Source organism: Pyrus communis, chromosome 10 (genome assembly GCF_963583255.1).
Source record: "Pyrus communis chromosome 10, drPyrComm1.1, whole genome shotgun sequence".
In the NCBI taxonomy this organism is placed as follows: domain Eukaryota; kingdom Viridiplantae; phylum Streptophyta; class Magnoliopsida; order Rosales; family Rosaceae; genus Pyrus; species Pyrus communis.
The window spans coordinates 3097959-3114876 of NC_084812.1; the positions used below are offsets into that span (position 1 = coordinate 3097959).

Genomic DNA, 16918 nt, shown 5'->3' on the forward strand with positions numbered 1-16918 from the left:
TAATGTGGTTTGTGATTCTTGCCTTGCAAGTAAGGTAAGACAGGGAGATGGGAATGGATGTGGCAATGGAAATTTTTTATTTATTTTTAATGAAATTGATGCCCAATTTTCAGAATAAAACATTTTAATTTTCGTGGAGTACGAAAATCATTTAACTAAGGATATAAAAGGGTGGGCAAGAAGCTTGCAACTCGGTTTATTAAGAGTATTCCCCTGGAAAAAAAATCTACTGCATCGTATATATTTGTATTTTAGTTCTTACAGAATGTGTATATAATATGTGATTGTGCAACCATATGCCTATCTCTCTTATCATGTGAAGAATCTCTCTTGCACCTGCGGTACTTTTCGACTTTCTTAATATCACTTGCATCAGAGAAAACAAGGGAAATTGAAGGGATGGTAGATAAATTATGGAGAATCGGAAGTAAAATGGCATGTAGTAATAGTTCATTTGAAAACGTCACGTCGTTTATAGTTCTAGGAACCAGATTGATGCCAAGTCAGCAAACAAGGTAATCAGATTACATTTACAGACACACAAATGACTCAAATTTTCGAAACATGAGGTTCACACTTCACCCACAGAGGCCACCCATCATCACTTCCTCTTTCTCTCTCATCATCTCCTCACTTTCTTAATCTCTTTCTCTCTCTAAAACAAAAAACATGCAAATTCTTCATGTTCCTTCTTCGCTATATCTCTCATTCAAAACGTAAAATCACATGAAGAAGCAGGTGAGTTGAAGACAGACGATATTTTATGTACTACTCTAATTTGCGCGAGTGGATTCAAACTTTTGTGACGGGGTGGACACACTAGCGTGACCAACTAGCCTAATCCACGTGTACATTACTCGTTTTGCTCAAGTTGGAGCACTGACTTTGCTTTGCTTTCGTGATTTGTTGCAGGATTAATATCTTCGTATGAGAAGCCTCTTCAATCATCAACGGCTGTATTTTGTTCGCTTCAGCAACAAAGACATGAAAGGTCCAAATGGGTTCATCCCAGAGGTTCTGTATTGAGCTCCTTTACTACTAAAGCTGCTTCTTTGGAAGGTAAAAGCACTTTCTCTCCCTACCTTCTTTTTCAGCAAACCCAAAAGCAGCTTAAATATAAGTGCCTCTAGATTAGATTGCACAATTCACTTTGTTAGTATGGAAATGGCATGTGTTAGTATTTTGTGAGGATGTCGAGAGTTGTCCCATATCGGAAAGTTAAGTACCTTGCATACGCATATAAGGGGTTCAGCTACTTCCTGTTGCTAGTTGGTTTTATTGTGAAATCTCAACTTCAAGATTTAGAGCTCTTTAGAGACATATATAGTGAAAGCAAGAAAATTTATGAAAAACACTACACTGGAATTTATCTTTTGAAATATTTAGCAGTTGAATTTATGAGTAATAATTTTGGGATTTTTTTTCTTTTCAAAAAACATGATATTGCTTTCGATCTATTTTACGTTTTCCAATTCCTTTTGTTCAGATGCAGTTGGTGCTGATGAAATTTTGAAGGCGGAAGCTGAGAAAGATGTACTCAAAGCATTGTCTCAGATCATCGATCCAGACTTTGGGGCGGACATTGTCTCGTGTGGATTTGTGAAAGATCTGGACATCAATGATGCTTCAGTGACAGACGTATAGAGCATAATGTCCTTACCAAAATATATTGACCTTTTTGTCTCAGGTTTCATTTCGGTTAGAGCTCACTACACCAGCATGTCCAATAAAGGACATGGTAATTGACACGATCACCGTTGTTTTATCAGGACTCGCATATGTTTGATGTCGTAGATTTGATTCATAATTCCACTTGATATTCCCTACTAATGGAGTTATGTGACGTTCGGCGTATTATTTCTTTTGATTCCTTCCTTTTCCTTTTCATAAATTATATCTCATTGAAAGATGCAAGTATTGCCATCAGTTCCATTATTTCGATCTTCTATGATCAAAGGCAAAAATTAATTTATTATGCTTTTTTAGTAGCATTTTTGGAACCAGCAAACATAACAAGCTTCGTTTGTGTTACAGTTTGAACAACAGGCAAATGAGGTGGTGAACGCTCTTCCTTGGGTCAAAAATGTCAGTGTGACTATGTCAGCACAGCCAGCGAAACCAACTTATGCCGGGCAACTTCCGTCAGGGTTACAGGCGATTTCAAATATTATAGCAGTTTCTGGTTGCAAGGTAGACTCTGCACTTCCTTTCAGGTTCTTTTCTGTTGCCGGTACGTGGCCTTTGCGCTCTTCATGTTTGACTTTGTAACACTTCCGTTGGAGCCATATCTTTTAGCTTGAATTCTGTCTCTTCTAGTTGTATTATACTCGGGAGCATTGCTCTTTGTGGTTCTGTTCAATTCTTACCTTCATATTAAAAAAAGTTGCCATTTCCTCAGGCTTCTAGTGCTAAGAAAGTCGCGAATCTTAGGATTTGTTTTCCTTGAAAGGAAAAGCTATATTTGCATCCCGGTAATTTAAGAAAAATGTATATGAAATCGAAACAGGCAACCTACATTTGGCAGGGAGTTCCCACCATTAGTGTATACCCTATACCACTAATTCTGTACTGGTTTTTTTGCTGTTTGTAAATGTGTGCAGGGAGGTGTGGGAAAATCAACTGTAGCGGTAAACTTGGCATACACTTTGCCTGGCATGGGTGCTAGAGTTGGTATATTTGATGCTGACGTCTATGGTCCAAGTTTACCGACAATGGTCTCCCCTGAGAACCGAATACTAGTGATGGTAATATAAACAAATTTAGCAGAATTTTCTCACAATTAGTAAGGTGCTGCAATTCTGACAGTTCCAAAACTTCCTCTAGAACCCAGAGAAGAAAACCATAATTCCTACCGAATACTTGGGAGTGAAATTGGTGTCATTTGGATTTTCCGGGCCAGGGCGTGCTATAATGCGAGGCCCTACGGTTTCTGGGGTCATCAACCAACTTCTAACTACAACTGAGTGGTATGGAATTCTTTTTTGCACAAAACTCCGCCGTTATTGTTAAGTATGGTTCTGGTCATATCATCATCTAATCCTGATTATTTCATAATGTAGGGGAGAGCTGGATTACCTTGTTATTGACATGCCTCCAGGAACTGGTGATATTCGGCTTACTTTGTGCCAGGCCCTGCTTTTTGGTCTCAGTTACTATCATTCTGTAGTTAGTATCCTATGACGTATGTTTATGTGGATATTCTGTGTGAATATTTTTTACTTTAAGGTTTTCTACGTTTTGGTACAGAAAAAGTTGGGTTTTCAGGTTGTTCCATTAACCGCTGCTGTTATTGTTACCACCCTCAAAAGCTAGCTTTTATCGATGTTGCAAAAGGAGTTCGTATGTTTTCCAAGCTTAAGGTGTGCATTTCCGTCACACAATCATCCATTACTGCAAAGTACTTCCCGATATCATGTAACCAATAATCTCTCCTAATTTGTTTCAAAAGGATCAAGGTGGGATTATTTCTTCATTTATAGTGATATATTGATGCTGATTTCATCGACTACCTTCTTCTCTAAACGTTCGTACTTTCGTTTCAAGCATTCAGGTGCCGTGTGTTGCTGTCGTAGAGAATGTGAGCCATTTTGAAGCTGATGGGAAACGCTATTATATCCATTTGGTAAAGGATCAGGCTCACAGGCAAGCTCACTATTGAAGAATTTACTGTCTTTCTCCATAGAATATCTGAATAATCTCAGTGCAGGAAATTTGTGCACTACCAGTAAAACTTTATATGCAAGCATATGTATTTGATATAGTTTGATCCACATGTTTGCAGGTTGTCCTGCAGGTCGGTATCCCGAATCTGTTCGATCTTCCCATTAGACCAACTGTAAGTCCTATCTCTTCTGTTGATGTTCGATATGTCCTGCGCAGGAACCTATTTTAAATTTTGATAGCATTTATCTGGCAGCTATCTGCTTCCGGAGATAGTGGAACGCCCGAAGTGGTAGCTGATCCTCTAGGTGAAGTTTCGAAGACATTTCAGGGTCTCGGAATATGTGTTGTGCAACAGTGTGCTAAGATTCGCCAACAAGGTATCCTATCAAAAACTTTATGGAAGGTTATCATACTTCCAAAATTTTAAATCAAAATGTAGTCGTGATGATTGTGTTTCGAAAAAGTTTAGAGACTTAAATTTACTCGCTGTTCGAACATATTTTTGAGTTTGTTATTTTTTCATTAGTGTCAACAGCTGTGATGTATGATAAATCTATCAGGGCTATACGAGTGAAGGTACCGGATTCAGATGAAGAATTTCTTCTTCATCCTGCAACTGTGAGACAGAATGAACGCTCTGCCCAAAGTGTGGTATGAGGAGACTTATTGCTGCTAGATAATATGCAGAATATGTGACATTCACCCTTCAATTCAATGTTTTTGTCATTCCACATCAGCGATAACGAGGAAGGACTAATCTGGCTATCAAATTATTACATAACTTTAATAAAGTCGATGAATTAATCTAGATTCGAAGTTGAAAATTGAAATACATGTGACAAAGACTTTGAAGACACTAAATTGATGGGGAAAGTAGAAGTGACCGGATTCTTTGTAGGACCTTTTGAAGAACGGCCCCGAAAATCTTCCTTTAGCGTTGAGTTTTGTTTATTGATGTCATAAGTTCCAAATAATCTACATGCCTGACTTAATCTTTCATCCTTCGAATTTTGAGTTGCTAAATTTGTGCAGAATGAGTGGACAGGAGAGCAAAATTGCAGTTTGCTGATGTTCCGGAAGATGTAGAACGTGAAGAGATTCGTCCAATGGGAAACTATGCCGAGTCAATAAAGTGGCCAGACGGATTTAGTCAGGTAAAAAACATTTTGTTTGAATTGATCAACCAAACATATCGCATTGTGAAGGATTTTATTGCTGTCATACTTTACAAAGTTTCCAACAGGGACCACCATGATGCAAAAGATTAGTGACAACTTCATGAGAATCTTGGCAACCTAACTGCTTTTGACTGAATGCAAAGCATTGCCAAATCTCTGCCAGTAGTGTGAAAATTTACTTCGTTGAAATTGCAGCAGTGTTACAAAAAAATAGGATTTATCCAACGGTTAAACATCAGAAGATATTAACCGGCGCCATAGCAGTAAACTAATGCATGAAATTTTCAATGTTATGGCGCAGATTGCTCCTTACGATCAGTTGCGGACAATAGAGCGACTAGTTGATGTTCCTCGACTAGTTCCTTATCAGGCAAGTTACCATTCTTACCATAGTTTTTCACTGCATTAGCCTCAAATGGTAATAATAACAATGCTGTTTTTCCCTTCCCTTATACAGGTTTGATAGCTTCAAGTTATAGCCTATAGGTTTTCACAGATCCTTCTACACACAGTTATTAGTTTTTACTGTAAAGGTTAGACTGGAGTTGTGAAATTACTGGATTCAGGGACTATTTGTATAAGACCATCCAATACTAAAAATATTACTCTATTCGGTGCACTCTCTCGTCCCCTTAAATTCCATTGGACTTTTGAGTTCACATTCAGCTGGTAAATTCTGCAATGTATGTCATACCTTACTGTACGTATGCTAGAATTTTCGATAGATTATTCTTAGCCCATTGTATTGGATCTTTGACTAGTAGTTCTGATTCATTTATCTAGATATTTCATATACTGCATTTTCATTTCTAGCTTTCCATCCATATAATTTTTCAGCATATTAACATACATCAGGAAACCTGCAGCCGCAGAAATATCTGTTTACCGATCATTTTCATCTGCTTCAAGAAAACTGAGACAGCCTAAAGCCATCCACAGACCAAAATGGACCACTTTGAGGAGAAAAGTCGCCTACACCCACCATTACATAAAACAAGCGTCTCACATATCATAAGATCATGCCCCAGTCACATGATATAGCAAATATGACATACCCGTTTCATGAAAATAAGGGTTATGAATTTTGAAATTCACATGAGTGGTGCATGAGCTTATGTGTGAGACATCTGATGCACATCTCATCTACATGTGGGATATCACGATAGCAGTATTATTGCAATAAAATTACGGCCTATCATGTATTTGAACTCTCTCACATGTAAATAAAAGATGACGTCACATAAAGTACTGCATGATGGATACTGGCACTGTAACATTTTCATGTCAGAAAAGTTCGTCTCCCAACATATACTGCATATCTCCTACCAGCCTCAAAATTAATGCAAAGCAAAGGGCGACTGGTAGAACATCATATAAGAGTGAGAACCCGATTCAGAAACCAATAAACAATTCTAAAAGAGATTTGCTGGCTATCGGCAGAATTGAACCAAATTAGGAGCCGTCCAATAAATGAGCATATCTGCATAGAAAAAGATATTTCCCAGAAAGTGTTTTAATTTCACAAGGAACTATAAATGTCATTGTTCAACTGTTTTTTCATTGGGACCTTTGTGCATTTAGTTGCCTCCAGTCCCCTTCTTAGCCTTTAATTTTCAAACTAACTTTTTGATCTTTTCTAGCGGTCAATGTTCTTCCTTTGAATGTGTTGGTCACCTTTTGGCTTTAATGGCGACTGCAATAGAAATGAGTTATTCTTGCAGGATGTAAAGCATTGCTTAAACTTGACCATGCATGCATGCACCTTTTGGAGCTTTCCCTTGACCAGTTGTATCTGAACGCTGTTGCAGCCATTAGATCAGTGTAAAATTGAGTCCATTTAGATCGATTCGAGCGATGAGCAAACCATCTATGAGAGGATTAATTTGTACTCGCCAGCTGTACAAAAAAAATTTCCCTTTAGTTCCATAAGCGACGTGTTAAACATGTCAGATGGGTTACAAATTTTCATTAATTTTTTTAAAAAATAGGAAGGTACATATCAATCATTTGAGTTGATTTTACTGAAATTTTATCGGGACACTGAACTTTTTACCGACTTATTTTTGAAAAAGAATAGCAGTACTTTGATAGATCCTCAATAGTAATGTTGGATTCCAAAATTCAGTTCAAACTGCAACCCAATTTGTTGCAGATTGGTCAAAAATTGCAGGGAAATGTTTTTGTTTTGTTTTTTTTTCCCTCCGGCTGGCTTTGCGGCTTCGAGAGAATTCTTTTGAAAAATGTTTTATTGGATATATATATATATATATATATATATATATATATATCTGTTTGGCAAACAAGGCCTTACTTCACATAGCATAACTGGGACCTCCATGCAGCATGCATTCGCACACAGTAACACTGACCAGATTTTTTCTGCAAGTTGCAATTGAACACTTTAAACAATTGAAGTTATTTTCAACTAAACGACAATATTTTTGCCTGCCACTATTTGTCGGTTCATAAAACGGGCGACTCATATTTGTTTTATTGTATGAGTGATGCATGAGATTATATGCGAGAAACCGCGTTCAAGAAACGGGAGTTTTTCTGTTCTCAAAAATGCTTTTTCTAATGCTATAAAATCCCAGGAATCCAGGATGTTCTTAAACTATATTCTAGCCGTTTGATCCAGACATCTATTTCTCCCCATCCAAACAAGATAGCATTCAAAATAATGTCTTGTCTGTTGTCGCAACATGGATTTATATCTGATAAGGTAATTAGTTTCATAGAGCCAATGAGATATTCTAATTGGTTGAATTAAATCTCTCCCCCTAGAACAAGTTTTGGGTGGTCTAGCTCTCACGTTGAACTTGTGAAAGAAAAGGGTAGACAATATTCATACATTGAGAAACTCTAGAATCAGTTGTGTACGTATGTGAACATGAGCTTATTCTGTTTGTTTATTATGCTTTACAAGTCTAAACATGATTGGGTAGGATATATCACTGCACCACGCATAAGCAATGTTGAGAATGAATTTCACATTGATGAGAGAAGGGACATTGCATAAATTTATAAGAAGTTTGGATTACTCCCCCTATTACCAATTGGTTTTATGGTGGAACACCAACTTTCTTTATGGTATCAGAGCAAATTATCTCATGTGTGAATCCCAACTACCACACATGTTCCACGTCACCTCGTTTGTATATTGTTCACTTGTTAGGTTTGAAAATTGTCACACGTGAGGGGGCATATTGAGAATGAATCACACATTGATGGAAAAACGAACCTTGAATAAACTTATAAGAATTTAGGCTACTACTCATATTGGTACACGTGAAAGAGTCTGTTGAGAATGAATCACATATTGATGGGGACCTTACATAAACTTATAAGAAGTTTGGCAATGCCCTATAATACAAATTAGTTTTATAGTAAAACTTTAACTTTCTTCGTGCAATTAATCCTAGCACGCCTCTCACATACATACAAAATGATCCACGCCAATAACTATTTCAACAAATTGATGAGGTCTTATTTTCCAAGCCAATTAAAAACAGTAATAGAATTTTAATTTTAAAATCATTTTTCAATTTTAAGACAACATGCAGACAATAGAATTCTATATCATGAGATGCCTTGTTGCAGCCGGCAGGCTAGCCTGTATAGCTGCCTCACATGATACATAACATTACCTCTTTTAGCTTTCTATTTTCTCATCTCGTTATGTTTCTATTTTATTCCATCTTACTATTTACTTTGACAAAAGAATCTTCTCCAAATCTGCAGAAAAATATTACAAAATCCATTGCGAGGATCTGTCCATAATATATAGAAAGTCTAGTGGCCCTCCCATTAATTAGTGGCCTTCATTAGTAAACTAATTTTAGATCTACAATCAGATTATTGTGGCCACATATTGAATTTGCATATTCTGTTTTATGTCTTCGATCGCTTTCATAAGAATTGAACATACAAACGATACAAGCTAATCCAACCAACTGAAGACAGCTACTGTATCCCATTTATAAATATCCTATCGGTTGTCCAAAAAAGTAGATTAAAACATAACATCGATGAATATAACAGTTCATGTCTTGATGATCGGTATGCAATGCATGTACCTGCATATCTGGTTTAGAATTGTGATAAGGAATGGGAAAAATGTGGTCGTGGGGTCTGCCAGCTTTAATGGCAGAAAAAGGTAGGCCTTGGACTTATCCTAACCCTCTCTCTCTCTCTCTCTCTCTTAATCAACATAAAAATACAAATGGGTCCTTTTGGGCATGTTCTTAAAATCTCCGCAGTACCATACATACTAGATTCTACCAGTAAAGTTAGTTTTTCATCTTTTCTCTCTTCGATTTCTTGTAATCATGCTCACGTCATTTGATAGTATTATTGACCTAACTCGATCTCAATTAGTAAGTAAAAGGAGAAAAAAGTCAAGGCTATGCACTAAATGACCTCAACAGCCGCCATAAATTCCTCAAATCTTGTTCCTGTTGTGTTCTTATCAGCCTGCCAAGTGGTCAAATCAGTATTAGTTTTATGTATTAGTGTGGCTCATGAGATTGATTTTCAACATGCATTACATAATCATGAGTGTTGTTGAAGCGAACTTTCTAAAATACGCATCTCTAATTTACAAGAGAGTTTTACGTATAATAGAAAATATATCTTCATATATCTATAACTGTAATCACATAATGAGTGTGGCTAATGAGAGTTGTTGAAGTGAAGTTCCTAAAGCATGCATCTCTAATTTATGAGAGATTCTTATATACAACGTCAAATATATCTTCTTGTATCTACAACTAACATAACATGATGAGAATTTTTTACACGAAGTGCATGACCCCGATTACATAGCATAATCTCCTTATTTTATAGTGATGTACCACTAAACAAAATTCCATATATCTACTTTGGGGTGATTCCAAAATAAAATGCTAAAACCAATATCTGGTCCAATAGAACATGCTATTTATTCACCAAGCAATACACATCTCAATCATTCACCACACTAAGTCTTCCTATTTATCCATTTTCGCAATAATTAATCCACTCCTTGGCCCTATATAATGGACCAGAACATAAGAGCAAAACACTACCAAAACACGATTTGTTCTAGCTACCCCCATCCAATCTTTCTCTGTCTCACTCTCTCTCTCTCTCTCTCTCTCTCTCTCTCTCTCTCTCTCTCTCTCTCCCCTCCCTCTCTCTCTCTCTCTCTCTCTCTCTCTCTCTCTCTCTCTCTGTTCTCTTTGTTAGTTTGCTTCATTAAAAAAACTACAAAAATGGTGCTAGAAAAGACCCTTTCGACCGCCATGAACGCAAAAATCGTGGGGTCGGGCGGCGAAGCGGTGGTTTTAGCACATGGTTACGGAGGAGACCAGTCTGTGTGGGACAAAATCCTGCCCTACTTGTCTCAGCATTACCGTGTTCTCGTCTTCGACTGGCCCTTCTCCGGTGCTGTGAATAATAAGGATGGTGATAACCTGAAACTGTTTGATCCAGCTGGGAAATATTCCTCCTATGACGCATTTGCCCTTGACCTAATTGCTCTCTTAGACGAGTTTAACCTAAAATCTACTGTCTTTGTTGGTCATTCCATGTCTGGTATGATCGGATGCATTGCTTCAGTTAAAAGACCTGACCTCTTTAAGTCCCTCATCCTCATTGGAGCTTCTCCTAGGTACTTTCTCACTCTTATATACAACTTTCTCTCTCTAATTTCTTCTGTTTTTTTTAATTCTATCCAAGGTTTTCTCCATCATTTTAATTCTATCCTTGTCCCATTTTTTGTGGTTAGACACTACAAATATCCAATTAATTATATATAAAACTCTCTTATCCAAACGTTAATGTTCAGATTTCGTGTGCCCAAAACACGAACGATAAAACCTAAAATTGAAGCGAGACATTTGTGCTGATCGACTGAGAATGAAACAAATTATATTGTTAGTTGACCAAAAAGAACAGTCTGGCCACCGTTATATAGACATCCGCACAAAAGATCGACATAAGGTCCGTAGAGAGAAACATTGTATATGCATATGTATTTATATTTGTGATCACAAATTAATTAAGACTTTTTATATTAGCACCTCACAAAATATTGAATGCACCTCACATTAAAATTTAGTATTAAATGACTTATTTACCTTACTATGTAATAACAATTTTGACCTTATTAGGTTAAAAAAAAAAATTCAATATACATCCCAAATCACTTTTGACATATTATTTATCTTCTTCAACTATCAAAACCCCTCTAACTCTCCATTGTTGAACAAAATCCTAACCAATGAAACTACAAACATGTTGATTGAGAAAAATTATTTTTGACAAATGAAACACAAAATCGATGTTTCGGAAGCTTCACATGAGGTAAGACTTCATATTTTTTATTGTTTTAGTGATTTTGACGACATTAATAATTATTTAATCTTGATTTTGATGCCTTATTCAAGTTTCTATGTTCGTATTCATCTTTTAGGGATCACATGAATTATATGAAGAATTAAGCATCTAAAATTACCACAAAATATTAAAAATTGACGACATGGGTTTTAATGGTGGAATTGAAAACAACCCATATATGCCTTAAATCTCAGGCGGCATCTTTTATCAAAATTCCAGTTGGCATTTTTTGTCCAAATTAAAAGCTTTATAAGATTTGAGAAATACGGGATGTATAGAAAATACGGGGGTGTATGTAGAAAATATAAGGTGTATATTAAGAATGTGGGGTGTGAGGGTATTATGGGGACATATGCGGAGTGTGTTAAGATAATTTTTAATTGAAAACGTAAATGTGGAGTTTATTCAACAATTTGTGGGGTGTTAATATAATAACCCATTAATTAATATCAGTGATATATATATATATATATATATAGATATATATAATGGATATAATGGATTGCCTTTACTCTGTATTGTCTCTACACAAAATACATATTTGGGTCCACAATTATTTGAAGAAAGAAATCATTAATTTCAACATAAATATATTTATTTGTAGGTATATAAATACAGATGACTATGAAGGTGGATTTGAGATGTCAGATATTACAGAAATCATCTCAGCCATAGAATCCAACTATCACAACTGGGCGGCCAACTTTGCCACACTTGCTGTGGACACAAATGACCCTCCCTCTGTCGAAAAATTCGCCAAGTGCCTGCAGAGAATGAGGCCTAAAGTTGCCCTCGCCTTGGCCAAAACCGTCTTTTACAGCGACCATAGAGACGTTATCGACAAGGTCTCGACTCCATGCACCATCGTCGGCACCAGCAACGACATTGCTGCTCCAAAATCGGTTGCGTTCTACATGCAGAAGAAGATGAAGGAAAACTCTAACGTCGAGATTATGAATACAAATGGGCATTTCCCACATTTGACTGCCCACCTTGAGCTTCTTGATGTGCTTGGAAAAGTCTTGGGCCTTAAATTTGATCATAATCCTTAAGATTATACATGCTGATGATGTTAATTAGTTTATTTCTTAGGTAAGTAAGTAGTACCTAGGTAGTCAGAATAATTTGTATGGTGAAAAAGAAGTGTCCGCCGCAAGGGTTTTATAGCTCAAGTGTATTTGTTTACGCACTTGACATTCTATGTTTGATTTGTCAATCCTTGCATATCGTTTGTATCAAAAGACTAGAAAAATGGGGCAATGATATGAATGGTTAATATGTACACGCCAATCACAATTTGACGTACACATGTGGTGAAACTTTTATTTGCTTTGTTCCAGCCTCAACAAGCGAGTAGCAAATCATCTTGTGAAATTATAACTAATGAAAGTACAAGAAAAAAGAGATCTACCCACCAAGATTTTGGGCTAGTTCTGTCATTTCCGGCTGAACCAAAGGACATTCAAGTTTTGGGCTAACAATCATTTCTTAAATTGGGCTTCACTTTTAGATTTAACTGGCCCAATAACGAGCCCTACATTCTGGTCATACACGAAATACCGTTAACACCCTCCCGTCACGCAGAAATCTCCAATCACTGCCCGCCACCGCGCTCCCACAACCTTCCCTGCGTAGCCACCGCGGCAGTTCTTTTTCCCGGTAATTAACCGAAACATCAAGGGCACTCCGGTCCAGAAGCACCCATCAATCTCTCTCTCTCTCTCTCTCTCTCTCTCTCTCTCTACTGTGACACTGACGGAGTCACTCTCAAACCGAAGTAATGCGAAATTTGTTCGGCGGAGCGACCCAAATTCTGAGCAAATCGTCGTCCGCTTTCTTCTTCCTCAATCCAAATTCGAAGCTCTCTCTTTGCAAACCATCCAAATCCCCTCGCCTTCTCCGCACCTTCGCGATCATGGCCTCCGCCGACGAGTTCGTCAAGGGGAGCGTCCACCCAAATGGCGTCGCCGTCATCACCCTCGATCGCCCTCGAGCACTCAACGCCATGAACCTGGGTATGTGGATAAACACACACACACACATATGTATATATCAGTAAATGCTTTTGATTTGGAGCTGATTTAAAATTTTGAGCTTGAACTTTATTGCATCGTATTGATCACAATTCTGTGTTATTGCATTTGTGATGATACCAAATGTTGGATTGAAATTTCGAAGAAGTTAGCTTTTTTGAAGAATTTTATGTTCCTATTTAAGTGGGAATTGTTGGAAAATGCAGATATGGATGTGAAATACAAGAGCTATCTGGATGAATGGGAATCTGACCCAAATGTGAAGTGTGTTCTTGTTGATAGCAGCTCGGCTCGTGCCTTTTGTGCGGGTAATGCCCAGAATCCGTATTTGAATAGTTTCTTTGTTGGCAATTTTACAATTCCATTTTAACATGTAGCTAAATAAGTTTTTCTAGAGATGTAGGTTTAGCTCTTTGGGCGGTTATTTTTGTTTTTGGGTCTCTTAGGTAAGGTTTTGAGAGTGACCAATCATGGTAAATGCAGGAATGGATATTAAAGGGGTTGTTGCCGAAATTCAAAAGGACAAAAACACACCTCTTGTGCCTAAGGTTTCTACATTACGCTTTGCTTTGAGCTAGAATTGTTTCTTGTTTAGGTGCTTGCATGATAGATTGTTGGTCCTTGATGTTCGTGCTGTTTCATGTCATGTTGTTTATTGTTTCCCTTCATTGTTCCTTTTTGTGTTGCATTTTTGCCAGATAGAGATACACGGTGTCCGTTAAGCTGGCATGTTGATTCTTTGATAAGTAATAACCCAGATTTTAGTTTACCTGCAGGCGGTGATGTGAAGCAGATAACAACCAAAAACCAACTACCGGATATGATTGAGGTTTAAATGTGTCCTTTTAACTATATACAATAACAGATTTATAACCTTACACAGTTTGCCAAAATCCAGCTAATATAAGATGACTTCCATCCCTACCATATTTGATATAATTTTGGTAATTTTCATGGTGAAATAGAATTCTAGCAATACATTGACCCTTGCAAAATCATTGATGATTAAGCCTCATACAAGCAAAGCAAGCCCCTTTTAGCAAAATTCATGCATTAGAATTGTAATAACGTATTTGTTGATAGGCCTAAAAATTCAAGGTGAAAATCACTTATATGGGTTCTGCTATTTCTTTAATTGCTTTGGTGATTCAATCTCCTATAAATGTCATAAATTGTGGCTAACATTGTGCTTTCAGCATGTATTTATTAGCGATCAATACATACAAATATTTTTTTTTTTCTTTTGTAATTTCATGTTTGACGTTTTCGGGCAACTTACAACATCTGATCATTTGTTTAGTCTTGATTTTGCTTGAACTTGGGTAGTATGATTTGTATTGGTTGGATAGGATTCATTTCATTTTTAAGCTACCATTTGTAGTTTTCTTAAGATTGAGAGGCTACTGATATGATTTTGTGCTGCACGTTTTTCAGGTATTCACTGCTGAGTATTCTCTAATATGCAAAATCTCTGAGTACAAGAAGCCCTATGTAAGCTTCATGGATGGCATAACAATGGGCTTTGGTATTGGCCTATCAGGTCATGGTCGCTACCGGATCATTACAGAGGTATGATTGCCTTGTCAGACAGAGATTGTCAATGTTGTCATTTACATTGCAATGGCCTTTTGATTTTTGTGTGTCTAACGTTGTGTAGATACATTTCAGAGGACTGTTCTTGCCATGCCAGAGAACGGAATTGGTTTGTTCCCGGATGTTGGGTTTTCACATATAGCGGCTAAGAGTCCAGGAGGAGGATCTGCAGGTATGCCTTTTCTATCAGAAAGTATATAAAAACTAGATATTTTTACTAAAGTATTTCATTAATAAGGAGAAACTGTTTAGATTAGAAGAATATAAAGAGAACTGCCTATACAATTTCTCTGTTTGCTTCATGCATCAATTCTTAGTTCTGTGTTTGTTTTAACACTGTTATGTCTTTGTAGGTGCTTATCTTGGACTTACTGGGAAAAGGATTTCAACACCACCGGATGCACTATATGTGGGTCTTGGGACACATTTTGTCCCGTCTCAAAACTTAGGTTCTCTAAAGGAGGCCCTTTTGTCTACCAAATTGTATGTTTCTCTTCTCTTTAAATTCATTATTTTTTTTCTTTTGGTTCAGATTTCCAATGCTTTAGTGGGGTTAACTTTAATTGGCATCATTGCGAGATAAAAGCAGCTCCATTGTTGATTGCAGTTCTCAGGATCCCCATCAGGACATTGAAACAGCTGTGGCGAAATTCAGCGGCAACCCAGATTCTGAAGCGCAACTCAAGAGTCTTTTACCTCAAATAACTTCAGCATTTGGTGCAAATAAGTCGGTTCTTGAGACAAAATTGATGAGCTTAAAAAGCAGCAGCAGAGTTCAGATGCTACTGGTAAGTTTGTCAATGTCATTTGTTTATTGATAATGAAATGAAATCTGTCATACTCTTCTATTGAGAGGCTTCTTGTCGCTGTGAAGTATTTTCTATCAAATTGTTTCTATTGCAGTGGTGGAGTGGGCTAATGAAGCTCTTCAAGGTCTTGGAAAGGGTGCTCCTTTTTCACTTTATTTGACACAAAATTATTTCTCCAAAGTTGCATCTGCGCTTGGGAAAAATGACAATCAATTATCCACAGTGAGTCTGGACTTTGAACCTTTTGGTTTTTTTCATCGTGTGGTTTCATTATTTTGATAGTTTTGAGTTGTAGTATTTCACATCTTCTGATAGTAACATGTTGCTTTATTTGACCAATACCAGTTAACTGGTGTGATGAAAACTGAATATCGTGTTGCTATAAGATCGTCTTTGCGGAATGATTTTGCTGAAGGTGTGCGGGCAGTTTTGGTGGACAAGGATCAGGTTCGTTAATTATGCTCAAGATTCATTACTATAAAACGGCAGAACAATGCGGAATTCTTGAAATTAGGATTATGCTGGAGACCCTAGAGTTAGTCATCCAAATTATATAGTCTCCTTTTGAAAATCACTTGCCGACGGAGTTGCTGCAACATAAACAATTACAGCCTCTACTAGATCGACAGTTCTATAATCATCTTACTTTTCCGTATATCAGAACGGGTCTTTATCTTTGGTTTCCGTTTCTTGTCAATGCAGAATCCAAAGTGGAACCCGGCAAAGTTAGAGGAGGTGAATCAGAGTGAAGTGGAAGCTCTCTTCGAGCCATTGAGCCCGAACATTGAGGAGTTGAGCGTGTGACTGACTGGCATGCGAAGGCGGAACCATTGAAATATATTTACTGTTGTGGAAAATACGTGAAATGAAACTGGATGAGAAGAAGCACTTTCACTTGGATGCTTTTAGTGCTTTTTTTTACTGCGATTTCCGCGGCCATGTGATTAACTAACATTGTGGTTGTGGCGTCCAAAAGGGGCTTCTGTTTGAAGACCTAGTACAATAATCAACCATACAAGCTCCTTTATAGTCTCAATAAGTTTGGTCCCATTTCAACATGACATAAACATTGCATGAGGTCTTTTGTACCCTACGCTTAGTGATTAAGTTGAAGACAATATCGATGGTTATTAGTGGCGGATCGAATTTCTTTCTTCTACTTTTTTGATCGTATCCTCCTCTTGGAGTCTCGAAGAATTGATATTCGAAGACTAAGAGTTTGTTTGAGGTTCACCAATCCGTTGGTCATCTTAAAAGACTTTCT

General features: G+C 37.2%; 1 protein-coding gene and 2 pseudogenes across 1 annotated transcript; all 3 read left to right on the forward strand.

Moving 5' to 3' along the window:
• The first annotated feature begins 669 nt into the window (after positions 1-669).
• Positions 670-5304, forward strand: LOC137746948 (fe-S cluster assembly factor HCF101, chloroplastic-like; annotated as a pseudogene).
• Positions 5305-9994: 4690 nt separating this feature from the next.
• LOC137748582 (probable strigolactone esterase DAD2) lies at positions 9995-12548 on the forward strand. The gene is made up of 2 exons (XM_068488751.1): positions 9995-10491; positions 11824-12548. The coding sequence occupies exons 1-2, from the start codon at positions 10094-10096 to the stop codon at positions 12269-12271; spliced, it is 846 nt and encodes a 281-aa protein (XP_068344852.1). The 5' UTR covers positions 9995-10093; the 3' UTR covers positions 12272-12548.
• Positions 12549-12800: 252 nt separating this feature from the next.
• LOC137747506 (3-hydroxyisobutyryl-CoA hydrolase-like protein 3, mitochondrial) lies at positions 12801-16800 on the forward strand (annotated as a pseudogene).
• The last annotated feature ends 118 nt before the right edge of the window (positions 16801-16918 follow it).

Bases quoted from the DNA above. Each gene is read 5' to 3' on its own strand.
- LOC137748582 (XM_068488751.1), top strand. From the start codon at position 10,094: ATGGTGCTAGAAAAGACCCTTTCGACCGCCATGAACGCAAAAATCGTG. The intron at 10,492-11,823 runs GTACTTTCTCAC...ATTTATTTGTAG, and splicing joins CTCATTGGAGCTTCTCCTAG to GTATATAAATACAGATGACT.